This window comes from Sphaerodactylus townsendi, linkage group LG07 (genome assembly GCF_021028975.2).
Source record: "Sphaerodactylus townsendi isolate TG3544 linkage group LG07, MPM_Stown_v2.3, whole genome shotgun sequence".
NCBI lineage: Eukaryota > Metazoa > Chordata > Lepidosauria > Squamata > Sphaerodactylidae > Sphaerodactylus > Sphaerodactylus townsendi.
This window is the reverse complement of record NC_059431.1, coordinates 107742161-107756451: the sequence shown is the minus strand read 5'-3', so window position 1 is coordinate 107756451 and position 14291 is coordinate 107742161. Positions and strand designations below refer to the sequence as shown.

Here is a 14291-nt window from a genome sequence, read left to right as displayed (position 1 = left end):
AATTAATGAGACATAGTACAACCATGAGCATATTTACTCAGAAGGAGGCCCCAGTGGGTTCAGTGGGATTTTGCCCTAAGTGAGTCTGTACTGAACAGTGCCCTTTGAAGAGTTTTATGTTGAATATATCTGGTCCTGTGCAAATAAAGTGTTATTAGCTATAATGTCTTTTGAGTTTCTGCAAAATGGAGGTAATTTTTAAGAAGAGGATACAAACCTTTTGATGGAAAAAAAAACCCAGCAAAGCATGAAAAGTATCAACAGCTCGTTACTTTCAGGGATTTTTCTTAACTAAATGAGAAGTCAGGAAATCTCCCCCCCCCCTATTATTTGGCTTTGAAACAAGATTAAAGAAAAAAGAGAGGTGAGGGGCTTAATGCTTAATTCCCAACTGGATAGAACCATACACACATTTGCTTTTGAAAATTCTTTATTCATTTTCTTTTTGCCTTAAAAAAAGTTATCAGTGCAACATTTCAGAACTTCCACTCCTTTCACCAAACACTGAGCAGTAGTTAATTTTAATTAGGAAATACTGAGTTCTGGAGCCAGTGGGTTATCATTTTGCTATTTATTTCCTTCTGTCAAACTCTGAAAAAGTCCTCTGTATAAATTAAACAAATGAAAAAAAATGTTATTCTCAATCCTAGGTCATCATTACAGCCAACAGAATCATAATAATGCATCTAAAATATGTGTCCACAATATATCAAGGTATACATTTGGGAGGGGTAAAAAACACAACAAAAATATGACATTCTAGGCTTGTTAAAAAGGATAATGGTCCCATATATTTATTAACAGGTTAGCAAAAAAACAAAACAAAAACAAGTCCAATGGATTACAATATTTACATGTTATTTGAAAATAGTGATAAAAGCATGTCACAATCATTTAATTCTTTTTTTCATCTTTTTCATTTTTGGTAACCATTACAAACACCCAATCCAGGTATGGAACTGTTTAAATACATTTGAAATGAGGCCAATTTAAAAAAAAACATACAGACACAAAAATGTGTATTTATACTTGTCCTTCCAAAGTGTTTTCCACATGACTTTCCCTCCCTTCAAATAAAAGCAAAACCCCCACCTCCCACACCCCCCCAAAATATGAATCCTCAAAATCAAAACACCATGCTTTTCAAGTAGCACTTATTCCACAAATGCAACAGTATTGTTTTCTTTTCTTTCTCGCCATCAATTCGAAAAGAAGTTCTGTTGGGACACCTGACTTCTCAGCAGCTTCCTTCCTTCCTTCCTTCCTCTTCCCCTCCCCTCCCCTCCCCCCCTTATCCTCGAAGTTTAAAACAAAGCCAAACAAAAAAATATGAAAAAGAAAAACTAACCCAAAGAGAGACATGCATTTCTAAAACTAGGATTCAGTCAAGTACTGTCTAATTTTTTGGAAAGATACCCCTTTGTTCACAATCAGACCGTTACCCACAGGGTCTGTCTCTTCCGTTTCATATTCACACACATACACACACACAAAAAAAATGTTCTTTGCGTGAATAAGGAACTGGGAGCTCAGATTCCATGCGTGTAGATTCCTATTTAATGCTACGCTGTTCCCCCTCATGCGAAGAGCTAATGGGAGGCAATACAAACAGTTTAACTCCCCATCTTGAAATCCGCCGAGAGGATTCTCCAGGCCCCAACGCTTACGGAGCTCGGTCACCTCAGGCTCGCGGACGTGTTCATCAACTCCCTCCCCTCCGTCCCTCCCCCGTCGCACCGAAACAAGACACGCCACATATAAAAGGGAAAAAAAAGGCAACCGTTCTTAAAAACCAAAATAATAATCAGTGTGAGATGTTAAATTTGACGAGCAACAGAATGATTATGAGGACCCTTTTGACTGGTCCGCAACCTGCATAGCTGTGCTGTAAGTTTGGTTCTTTAGTTTAATGGGTTTTTTCTTTTTTTTTCTTTTTCTTACAAAAGTTACTTCTTTGCTATTTCCACATGTTTAAAACTAAACAAAGAAAGAAATATTCTATTCACAAGAACTAATCCTCTTTCCCCCACCCCAGGTTTCCTGGGGGTGGAGGAAATAACGTTACTTTACATGAAAAAAAACACAACAACTTAATTGTGCTGTATTGTAATCCCTCAGGCTGAGTGAACGGAGACACAGGGCCAAACAAAAACGGCACGGAGTCAGTCACATGAGTCTATCAAAAAAGGAACCCTAAAATCATAGCCAAATGCTAACAAACAGCTTACCTGGAATAAAAGATGACAAGTCACAGACAGGTATCTAGGAATTCTCTCTCTTTTTTGTAATTTTTTTTACTAAAATAATTAAAAAAATCACAGTATTTTAAGAAATAAAACCCCCGCAGGGATTTCGAGCACAATTTTGTTTTCCTTTCTTTTAAAACTTTGTGGTTTTTTAATTTTTCTTCCATTCACTATCTGGCCCAGCAGTCAGTCAGTCAGTCTCTCTCTCTCACTCTCTCTCTCTACATTTAACCACAATGACAACAGGTAGTACTGACAAATGCAGAGATTTGTATTTTTTTTTAAAATTTCCCTTGGTTAATTCTGAGGTACTAGGAAACAGGTGACTGTTTTAAGCAAAAAAAGCAGTTTTTATTTTTGTTTTTCTTCTTTTTTCTAAAGCGTTGGTCAGTCATTCAGTCTGGAAAAGCGTAATATGTATATTAAAACTAGAAAAAAAAGCGCCCCAACTTGTGCGCTTAAGAGTTGTCCCTCCTGTACTTCTTCCATCCTCATGACACCTTCCATTCTTGAAACAATCCGAAGTCTCCATGGCAAAGCACGTTGGCATTAACACGAGGAACACTGGGGAGGTTGCTTCTCAAGTTCAAATGAACGGAACTTCCCATTGTCAAAATCCAGAACAGCCGCAGCGATGTCGCGAAAGTCACATTTTTCATCGCCCTCACTTAAATAAATTTAATATATGTACACACACACACACACACACACACACACACACACACACGCACACGCACACGCACACACACACAGGTACCAGTGCTTTGAAAATAGATCATTCAGTCCTAAAAGCAGCTTTGAGTCTTCCTTGTCCCCCTCCCTGCCCTCTCCCATTGATCACTGTTGAAGTAGGTTGTTTGAAATCACGCCAGGTGTTCATTCACTTTCAGCCTCCGCATTCTCTTGGAGTGATTTATCAGCAGCAGCAACAATACAGACAGCAGTGTCGTTCTGGTGGGAAAAGTCTACCACTATTTCCGCGCTGCTCTCCATCTCTTCTGCCAATGGTACCTTAACGTTGTCCTCCATGCTTTCTTTCAGCTGGCCGTCTTCAGCAATCACTCGCTTGGTTTCATTCAAGGCCCTGGAAATCCAGTGAGCAGAGAACGAGATGTTTAGACACAGAAACATCACCCGATTTCAACATCTCGCTTGCGGACCTAACCAGACCACTTTCCACAGATCCTGCTAAATGACATCAGTGTTTATATACACTTCGCTGTTTCTGATGGACTAAGTTATCTAAGGCTGATTAAACACTGGCACTGTGCCCTGCAGGGAGCAGATGGTTCCTGTGGGGCAGAGATTCTTGTACTGCCATTAAAATTGCGTCGCCAGAGATCCCTGATGCCCCTCTGTTTGCAAGAGCAGGGGAGCCGTGAAGTTTCCCTCTTGCTGCGGGGTTTTGCTCCTTTCGGGTGGCTCCAAAGGCAATAGGTTTGCTCATTAAAAGCCCTTTAAAGGTAATATCAACATTGCTTATATCGATATTGTGGAGGCTGCTTTCGTGGCTTTTGAATTTTAAGGGGAAAGCATGACGTCCATCCCTGAAAGGGGGGGGGGTGAGACCTTCCACAATCTTTGAGCAATGTGGGGGCAAGCAATTGCGAGCTGTGCAGCACACAGTGGGGCAGCTCCTCGTGTTTAAACAGGGAAATGCAAGGGGACCCCACTGTGGAGGGAATGCAGAGGTAGGAGCCCCGTGGAAAGTGCTTCATGTACAATGGGCCTCAGAGAAGCTAAAAGAAAACACACAGTTGCTGTCCCATGACCTTGGTTTGCAGGAAGAGTGTAGCACTCAAGATTAGAATACAGAAGCTGGTCACCCCTGATTTCAGAATTCCGAAACTAGGACTACATGCACTTTGGGCTAAGAACAATAAAGCACTGGGAATTCTGTGCCAAGGTAACCCGTATTCCGCAACAAGAAAAATAAGCTTACATTATCTGTATAAATTATGCAAATCAAGCACGTTCAAATAATTTTCCTGCTTCTTCTAATCAGAGGCCCCTTCCGCACGGAGGCGGAAGGGGTTGGGTCGGCGGTTCCAGAACCGGCTGGGACGGTCCCAGAACCGGCTGGGCCGACGGCGCCGCGGAGCGCCGTCGCCCGGCCGACCCGCCTCTTCCCCGTCCTTCCCCACTCACCTTGTCGGAGGACAGCGAGGGAGGGCCTTCAGAGGCCAGCAGGGCGACGACGGCGACGAGGTGAGTGGGGAAGGACGGGGACAACAGTGCATTCCCGGCGGTGCCGTTCGCACCGCGCCACCGGGAATGCGCTGTATTCCAAAAACCTCCCTCCAGGGAGGCTGCCCTGGGGGAGGGGGAAGGGAGCCAGGTTGGCGCTACTGTGTTTCGGCAGCGCCGCCTGTGTGAACGGCTCCCTGGGGACGGCGTTTTTGCCATCCCCAGGGCATCGTTATTGCCCCGTGCGGAAAGGGCCAAAGAGAGATTTTGAATGAACTATTCAAAGCCATAGAACCCCTTCTGTGGCTATTACAAATCCAAATTAGTACACCCCCTATCAAATTCCCCATTTCTTTCATTCTTCCTTTCTCACTTTTGCTTCAGTTGTCTGCCCCGCCATTTCCCTTGACTACTTCCACCTCCTTTCCCCCATGTAGTTCCATTTATGTCTGCATTCCTAGGCAGCTGCTTCAAAAAAACCTTCAATGGCCAGAGCCGGCGCTTTAGGCTGCGGGTGATATCTTAATCAGCAAACCAACGACCAGTTTTTCCCCATGTTGGAAGGGACTCATCTTCAGTATTTCTTCTTTCACTCTATACACAGTGGAGGGGAAGATATGGGAGCGACCATATCCTTTACAGAAAAGCTGTTCTTAAACCAACTTACATGCCATGCCTCAATACATGCCTCTCCCATTCAGAGCCTTCGGCAAACGATCGACCGCAAAATTCACATGGGAACCGTTTTTCTGGAGGTCCGTTCTCTGAGAATCTCATGGACTCTGCGGGAAAACAGAGAATAGGTCAGCCTTTGCTAAGAGTCCTGATATTTCTTCTTTAAAAACCAGAACATGCAGCTTCCTTTGAAATTCCCTGGAATGAAAACAGGCAGCTCCTCTTACAGAAAACAAAAAGAGAGAGAAATTCAAAGTGTAAAACTTAATTAGCTAATACCACTACCCTAAGTATGATCATTAAGCTATACACAAATCAGGATTCATTAAGCAAGTGTGACGCTTAACAGCTCCCATTTAGGTACAGATAAAGAGCCAAGTTTTCATCTAATGGAAACTGAGAAATATTTAACATTTGGTAAAATGTGTTACCTTGTGCGTATGCTTTATCACTTGCTTCTCCTGCATCAAAACGTAGCCAGTCAGCCATTAGCCTTATGTCTACATTTTCCATTTGATGCCTGCTCTTGTTCTAAATTATTCTTTTTCTTATTAGTTTTGAAATGCAATTCTAGGTTCAAGAATATATTCCTTGCTACTACTGAAGAAAACCTGGCTATTTTAAGGGGTTGCAGATCTATAACACAGTAGGTCTCAGCATTCAGACAACAGTTTTGGATGTAACAACAAATGAATATAAACATGAAACACTTCCAACATCTTGGTAACTCCATCTTGTGTAAAATAAATGCTCCTCATTTCCAGATGATGATGAAGAAGAAGAAGAGGAGGAGGAGAAGTAGTAGTTTGGATTTATACCCCACCTTTCTCTCCAGTAAGGAAACTCAAGGTGGCCTACAAGCTCCTTTCCCTTCCTCTCCCCACAAAAGGCACCTTGTGAGGTAGGTGGGACAGAGGGTGTTCTAAAAGGTGGCTAGTCCAAGGTCATCCAGAAGGAATGTATGAGTGGGGAAACACATCTGATTCACCAGATAAGCCTCTGTGGAGGAGTGCAGAATCAAACACGGTTCTCCAGATTAGAATCCACCTGCTCTTAACTACTACACCACGCTGGCTCTTCAGAGTTTAAGGGAGAGAGATCAGTGTGACACAAAACTGTCACGCAACTGAACAGGAAGCATGAGACACGTGCACCTCCTGACTTTCCAGTGTGATAGACAAAGTGTCCCTCTGTCACCTTGCCCCACCCAGTTTCAATCCAAACATCAGATGAAAGTCAATCACTTGACTTGCTTGCTTTCTACAGTAGATGGAGACTTAAACAAAAAAGGGAGGGAAAGAATTCTAGTTTTCTCCCCATTATGGTGTGAACTTACAGGTCAGGGACATGCTAGAAAGGGAGACACAGTTACTGGTTGTGGCTGCTTTCAGCGCTGGGGTTTTAGACGGCCATCCAACCCCCGTTGAAATAAATGGGAGTTTTGCCAGTGGCTTTCATCCGACATGGACTGCAGCCACAGATTTCCTAAACACAAGATCTCCAACTAGACACATGCATGACAGAGCTGAACAAAGCGTTTCATTAATCTGGATATGCCCTTGCCAGTCACGAATGTGGTCATGATCCAGCCAAAGATTGAGCACTCCTTTGTCCCAGTGAGCTAATTATGTGCTTAAACCTCTCCTATTGACTTAGGAGAGCTAGATCACGCCCAGCCAGCATAACTGAGCACCCACACGGCACCCTGAAGGAACAGTGACCGTCCCATGAGGAGGCTCCTATGTGAACAAGGGCAAAGGCCACCAGACAAAAGATGAAGTTTTTTTCCCCCTCACAAAATTAAGATGATCACCACACAGGCCATTAAAAATAATTGCTTGGACTATCTCGCTTGATTCTTTTCACTGAAAATGAGACGGCGCCATCTGTTCCGAGCATTAATTCTTTAGTGGGGATTATCTTGAGCAAGAAAACAACAGAATGCCAATGCCTTTGCCTTCCCAGAGTCCTCTCAAAGTACATAATGAAAGAAATGGGGATTTTGCTTCATTTATTACTGATCTCTGCTTGCCTCATTTCCACATTTGGTTATAATGTACACAGCTCATGAGCCAACTTAAGCTACTGACAATCACACACACAAAACACGCACAGTGCCTGCCCTGCCCCCCCCCAAAGCTGGCTTCAGCACTGAGAAGCTACGCCATCACTGTCGGCCCAGAGCATTCCAGCCTTTCATTGGCTGATGGCGGAAAAATATCTATCAAGGAGCATACATCAGAGATTTTTGTCCTCTCGATGCTAAAAGCATCTTTTCATAAACTGCTGATCTTTATCCGCTTAAGGATGTCACAGCTTGGTCCTTGAACAGAGTAAATCTGAAACAGAACTGGGCCGGGGGAGGCAAGGCCTGAAGTTTTAGGCTGAAAACCCTAAATTCCGCTATTGAAAATTAATTATTTGCATACATTCACTTCAGTTTACATATTTTTACACAAATGGCAGAAGTGCACAAGTTTGCCTTCCTTCGACCGACACACTCCTGAATCTAGAGTTCTGTCTGCAGTTGTGTTTTTCTCCCCAGCACAGAAGGAAATAAGTTGGATGAGGAGGTGACTGTGGTTCATGAAGAATATCAATAGCTTTTATCCATGGTGGCTAACAATGATGCTCAAAAGCAACTGGTTATCGCATAATGGAAAATACATTTAAAAAAGTAGAAACTGAAAACTTGTGCAGCTTAGTAGCTAAAAAGTTATAAATCAAGATGGTCTTCCATTCAGATTTCTCCTCTGCCTCTCTAGGGATCATTCCGCGCGTGCAGAATAATGCACTTTCAATCCACTTTCACAATTGTTTGCAAGTGGATTTTGAAATTCTGCACAGCTGCCAGGTGCATTGAAAGTGGACTGAAACTGCATTATTCTGTATGTGCAGAAGGGGCCTCTCACGATTGATCTCTCTCACGGTTTCTGCTCTACCTTCTAGGTCAGTGGTGGTGAACCAATTGGCCATACTGGCAGGGGCTGATGGGAATTGTAGTCCATAACATCTGGAGTGCCAAAGGTTCGCCACCACGGTTTTACGTCTACCTTCTATGGTCTACCTTCTAGGATTGTTTAAAGGAGTATTGAAGTGATCTAAATACTCAGAAAGTGTTAGTTGATATTATAATGAAACCGGAATTGTGCCTGGACAAATGTGTATCATAGACTTGCCTAAGAATAAATATAGAAATGTAGACTCTCAATCCCCGTGAATGCTGATCGAGTATATGAGTTTGCTGCTTGCTTGCCAGTTGTGGACACTGATAACAGTGCATGAATACATGAAGCTGTCCTATACAGAATCAGACTGTTGGCCTACCAAGGCAAGGACTGCCTACTCTGGCGGTGTCTCTCTGGGTTCTCAAGCAGAGGTTTCCCCACAGCTCCTGATTCTTTTATGATGGAAATGCCAAAGAAAGAACCTGGGACCTTCTACATGTAAAATTCTGCCACTGAGTCCAAGCCCTGCCCAGTTTAATTGCAACTGATGGAATCAAATGAGCACTTCAATGGACCCAGAGAGGAAACCCAGAACTGGGAACTGGTGTCATGTCAGGTTGCATCTGCAGCTTCAACATTCTTTGGCCTTGAAGGCTACTGGCTCTTTAAGGGAAGAATGAACTCTGGGATTAAGATGGAAGGACTCATTCAAGAGGAGGACCAGTCCACAAGTCTAAAACACTGCACCCTTTCTCCTAGTAGCCTACCCATTTTCCACCCATTACCAGGGCTTTCTGGTCAGTTTGTGATATGAGTATCCTTTCCTCACACAAATCTAAATGAAAAAACGTTCTAACTTTTTCCAGATATAGTTGAGTGGTCATGTAACTGACTTCCAGGTGAGAAAGAATCTATTTAAATACCAAGAAGCCCATCCCTCCCACAAAGTGGATTCCGCACAGCAGATTTAGAACACGCTGCAATAGTTATAAATGAATTCATTTTCCATTGATAAAAAAGGGAAAACGAGTTCATTCATGAAAACTGCGACTCATGATAAATATGTGCGAGATGAGCCGCAACCGAATCTACCTTGCTGAAAATTGTCACAGCCATCTTGGGGAGGAAGGAAGAATCTGGATACAGTTTTTTGGTTTGGCATAAGGAACCAGAAAAGAATACCGACCTCTTTCTTCTGCCTTGGGACTCATCTCTTCTTCTTTTTCTTCCTCATCGCTGCTGGAACACTCCTCTTTCTCTTTCATTTGTTCCAACTGATCTAAGTTAACCCGTCCAACCAGCTCAAAGTTGCGACTCACCTTTGGAAAAGAAAGCAACACAGGGGAACTCTGTTTATTTTGACTGTTTGTGTAATATTCAGGCTCGATGTTCTCCATATGCCGTTGAGAGAACTGTTTTGCTGTAATGTCTCTTCCATTTATTGATTGATTGATTGATTGATTGATTGATTGGTTTTGTATACCGCCCTACCCCCGAAGGGCTCTGGGCGGTGCACAGCATAGTTTCCTCTTACAACACATACAGACAAAACCCCATGAAAATTAAAACACAGCGGTAAAATTGACAAAGGTGACGTCACGCAATAAACCCCAATTAAAACCCTCCCAAAGAAGGGGGAAGCAGAACGAAAAAGTGGGTCCCGTAGATGGCAAAGGGAACTCCGAGCCGGAGGAATAAAAGGGGGCACTTCAATCAGCGGCTGGACACTCCAAAGGCCCGGTGGAACAGCTCAGTCTTACAGGCCCTGCGGAATTCACCAAGATCTCGCAGGGCCCGGACAGCTGGAGGGAGAGTGTTCCACCAGGCAGGGGCCAGGGTTGAAAAGGCCCTGGCCCGAGTGGAGGCCAGCCGCATCACTGAGGGGCCAGAAACCATCAGCAAATTGGCCTCTGCTGAGCGCAGGGGCTGAGTAGGGACATATGGGGTAATGCGGTCCCATTATGGGGTAATGCGGTCCCATTATAGCAATGATCTGAGTCTCCTGAAGCATCAAATAGACCGCAGCCAAGACCGATGGGCTCTTTTGGTAGTGCCCCCCATCTTAAGGAGGGGAAAGACTGTAAGACCCCCACCGTAGAAAAGTGCTCAGGGGTGATATTATTAAAAGCCACCAGCCATATGCTATGAAACTCTTCGGTAAAATGTTTGCTGAGAAAACACAGACAAATACCTTGGGCTAGGATAGCAAATACACCACAATTGTGAAACAGAAGAATCACAATGGAGGAACAGAATGAACAGAACACAGTGGCCACAACTGGAATTTTAAGTGTTGTTATTTTCAGCACTCTTCTGCCGGTTCAGTTTCTCCAAGCAACTTGCAAAACACAGGGTAGCATGAAATCAAAACACAAATATGTTTAAAAAAAACACCCCAACTTGCTCCGACATGTGGCTCTCCCATCAGTGGAATATCTATGTACTTCACTTTCGCCCTGCCTTCCTCTTTGATAGGAAGGGACTCCTTGGAAGAACTCTATAATTCCCGAAGCCTAAAGAAAGCCCAAAATATTCTGAGAGACCCGTCTCATCCAGCACACTCTCTTTTTGAACTGTTACCATCCGGCAGACGATACAGGTCTATCAAAACTAGGACAAAGAGGCTTAGAGACAGCTTCTACTCTAGAGCTGTGGCTAGGCTGAACTCCGCGGCTTCGTGTTGATGTGTTTGGGGCTGTGTAGAAATGGGTGGAGGAAGGGGAAAGTGAGGATGAGGTATGAGTCTGAAATTGTGTGCATCGAGGAATGCTGCTGTAAATTTCGTTGTGCGTGCACAATGACAATAAAATGCTAATGCTTATGCAAAAAGACTTGCACCTTTCTCCTCTCCTCCATTTTATCCTCCCAGCAACCCTGTGTGGTAGGTTAGGCTGAGATGGTGCAAGCTTTCATGGCAAAGTGGGCCTTTCAGATCATCATAGGAATAGCCACTGTTTGGAGGATGGCATGAGGCTGGCGTCAAACTTTGCTTAGCAAAGTGATAAGATACAGGTCAATAGATTCAAATCAGGGGAAAAGTACCAACTCAAAAGATTCAGGTGCAGCGCCCTTCAGTTTTAGAATCTTAGGAGTCTACATGCTGGCTTCCAGACTGGATCTTTTCAAACCCTGTTATCTTATTAAGCTAGCTGTTGTCAGGAGGCAGTGGTTCTCAAACCAAGGGGGGGGACGGACCCAAAAGTGAGTTATGGATTTTCTTGCTATTAGCAAGGGAGCAGCAGTGGCGTAGGCGGTTAAGAGCTCGTGTATCTAATCTGGAGGTACCGGGTTTGATTCCCAGCTCTGCCGCTTGAGCTGTGGAGGCTCATCTGGGGAATTCAGATTAGCCTGTACACTCCCACACACGCCAGCTGGGTGACCTTGGGCTAGTCACAGCTTCTCGGAGCTCTCTCAACCACACCTAACTCACAGGATGTTTATTGTGAGGGGGGAAGGGCAAGGAGATTGTAAGCCCCTTTGAGTCTCCTACAGGAGAGAAAGGGGGGATATAAATCCAAACTCTTCTTCTTCTTCTTAAGAAGGAGGAGGGTCAGGGAGAGAGGTTTAGGGAAAGCTTAGTAGCAAATCTGGGCTGCTTCTGTATAAGATAAATATGGAGAAACTGTAAGTAGGCTTCAGAGGTACAATGCTTTGCACATGGAGCCCTCTATAGTCCTTGTTGGATATATCTGTCCAGGGTTGACACCTCTGCCCCTACAATTACCTCAGGGGACTGCAAGCCCCACTGGAAGTACCGTACATTGCACCAGCAGGGTCAGAGACTGGGGAAGTCATTTATCAGATTGTCGCAGGGCGTGGCCTTGACAGAGTCTACTCAGGAGATAGTGACCTTGAAGGAGCCCAGCTGGCTCTCAGAGGTCCTCAACAGCAGAAGCCAACCCACCTGAATTCTTACCTGGGATGACCCTAGGGGAGCTCTGACAAAGGGGCAAAGAAAGCAGGCAGCACTGATCTTCTGGGATGGGGCAGCCAGCTCTTCAAAGAAGCCCAGAGGGAAGGGCTAGTGAGCTCACCAATCCAAGGAAAGAATTTATTGGCCTAGGGGCCTGTCACTCCCCAGTACTGGGTTGGGGAGAAAGGATTGGCTGAGCACAGTGTTGGCCCTCGCTTGGGGAAGAATTTAAAAGGCATGCCTAGAAGCAGTGGGGGGGAAGAGAACAGGCACGTGTGTTAGAATCCCTTCCATGTCAGGTGGGAGTAGGTAACTGGCAGAGCAAAAGTGTAGAAATTAAATGAAGCGACACCTCCATTCTCTTTTTGTTCTATTCTTAGGCTCTATCCTGGGACACTTGCTCAACCAAAGCAATCTTGGAGAGTGAGACAGCCCTGGAGTCAGCACAGACCCCAGCAGAACCTGACAGCGTCCTCCACAAATCTGCCTAATGACTTTGTAATAGCGAGCAGAAGCATTATGGCCGTGTTAATTATGGGATGGAGAAATTCTTCATGGCAAGATTTGGAGGAAACGGTGGTCACCGTGGACAACGGCCATCTGTCTGCAGCTATGCAGAATTTTAGAACAAGGAATGCGCCCTGATGGGCACAACTGGCAAAGACTTACCTTATGCTCATCTCGAAGATGAGCATCCAACTCGTCCGTGTGCTTGGTCTCGTAATAGCAGAGTTGGCATTTGTAAGGTCTTAACTCATTGTGCTTCTCTATGTGCTGCTGTAAGCTCTCGTCGCTCGAACAGGTGAAGGTACACTTATCGCAGCGGAAAACAATTCCCTGCAAATATTTGGACAGCTTGGAACGGCACACTTCTATGGGGACCACTCGTTCTTCTGTTGGGCGGGAAAGAAAGAAAGCTCCATCAATGAAGAAATGATTGCGGTGTTGTCCACATAAGGTTAGTCGCCCTCTATTCTACTGCCCAGTTGTTTTCCGCGATATTCATTCCAAATATACCTCCAACAGACCTGTTTCTAAAGTACTAGTACTGGAATAAACAGCACTTCGTCATTATTACGGCATCCCATCCTAAAAAGTAAACTACAGATCTTTAGATTTATAGTTTACTCAATTCAGAAGATACAAGGCAGATAAAAAACAAACAAACATTTCATTCGGATATCATTAAGATCCCCTCCTTCTTTGCCATCTTAATCTTGATCCTGCAAAGAAAGTCCAGTAGTTAAAAGATGCTTAGATGAGCGGTTTTCTGTAAAAGGGGAGGGGTAGAAGAGAGATGAGCCATCAAGAATCTCCGTTTAGTACAGTTTTATGGAAACAAGAGCTAAGAAAAGATTTTGCAAGTCTCCAAGATCTATAACTACTTTGGCTCTTGATACACCTGCTTGGGAGTAAGTCCCACTGAATTCACTAATACACTCAAGATTTTACACTTAAGATATTCAGCAGCAGCATACAAGCCTGCAGTCTCCTTGTCTAATGTGGGATTTTTTCCCTTCTTCCTCAAAATGCGCAGAATTCCTTCTTTACTGACTTCTCTCAAAGGCTCTTTCCACACAGGCGGAATAGAGCGCCCCAGGGATGGCAAAAACGCCATCCCTGGGGAGGCTGCTCGCGATAGCAGAGCACTGCTGGTGCTCAAGCGCCGCCTAAGCGGGTATCGGACCACAGCCTTTGAACCTCGCTCCACAAGCGAGGTTTTTCAAAAGGGGCGCCTTCCAGCCGCTGCCGTGCAAATGGCAGCAGCTGGAACGTGGCGTTACCCCAGCCAACTTACCTGCTCCTGCTGGCTCCCGTCGCGTTGTGGATGCCAGGGGACATGCCCCCCTGGTCTCCGTCTCCAGCGCTGTCACTCTGGCCAGGGGTGTGTGTCCCCTGGCCTCCACAACGCGATGGGAGCCAGCAGGAGCAGGTAAGCCGGTTGGGGAAGGCGCAGCCTGTGCGAAGGTTGCACCTTCCCCTGCGCCCCTACTGGGACCGTCTGTGCAAATGGTCCTGGGGGGGTGCATCGGCATAAATTATGCCGATGCACCCCTGCTCAGTGCCCGTGCAGAAAGGGCCTAAGGTTAACTCCATGCAAAATTTATAACTGGATCAACAGCATATCTACCTTTAAAACATGCCCTAACCAGTGGTAAATAAGGAATTTGTTATGTGTTGTGGAATTTGGGAGCAAAGCACATTTAAAACTTTCTGCATCTCTTGCACATTTCTGCCTCTTGTTTTTGAATGCAGGCCATGACCCAAAACCTCCATTGTGTGTACTTTGGGATCAAGTGTGGTTATAACTACACCACTGGG

The 14291-nt window shown here is 44.8% G+C and overlaps 1 protein-coding gene across 6 annotated transcripts in view; it reads right to left on the bottom strand.

The window, feature by feature from the left end:
- Positions 1-412: 412 nt before the first annotated feature.
- The window catches only part of ZNF462 (zinc finger protein 462), a 180994-nt gene continuing 167115 nt past the window's right edge, over positions 413-14291 (bottom strand). For all 6 annotated transcript variants that reach the window (XM_048504814.1, XM_048504815.1, XM_048504813.1 and 3 more), the window contains 4 exons: positions 12639-12862; positions 9243-9375; positions 5101-5215; positions 413-3330 (listed from right to left, as the gene is read on the bottom strand). In XM_048504814.1, coding sequence (XP_048360771.1) covers positions 3123-3330; positions 5101-5215; positions 9243-9375; positions 12639-12862 — 680 coding nt within the window. In that variant the 3' untranslated portion in view covers positions 413-3122. The remainder of the gene's footprint in view (positions 3331-5100; positions 5216-9242; positions 9376-12638; positions 12863-14291) is intronic.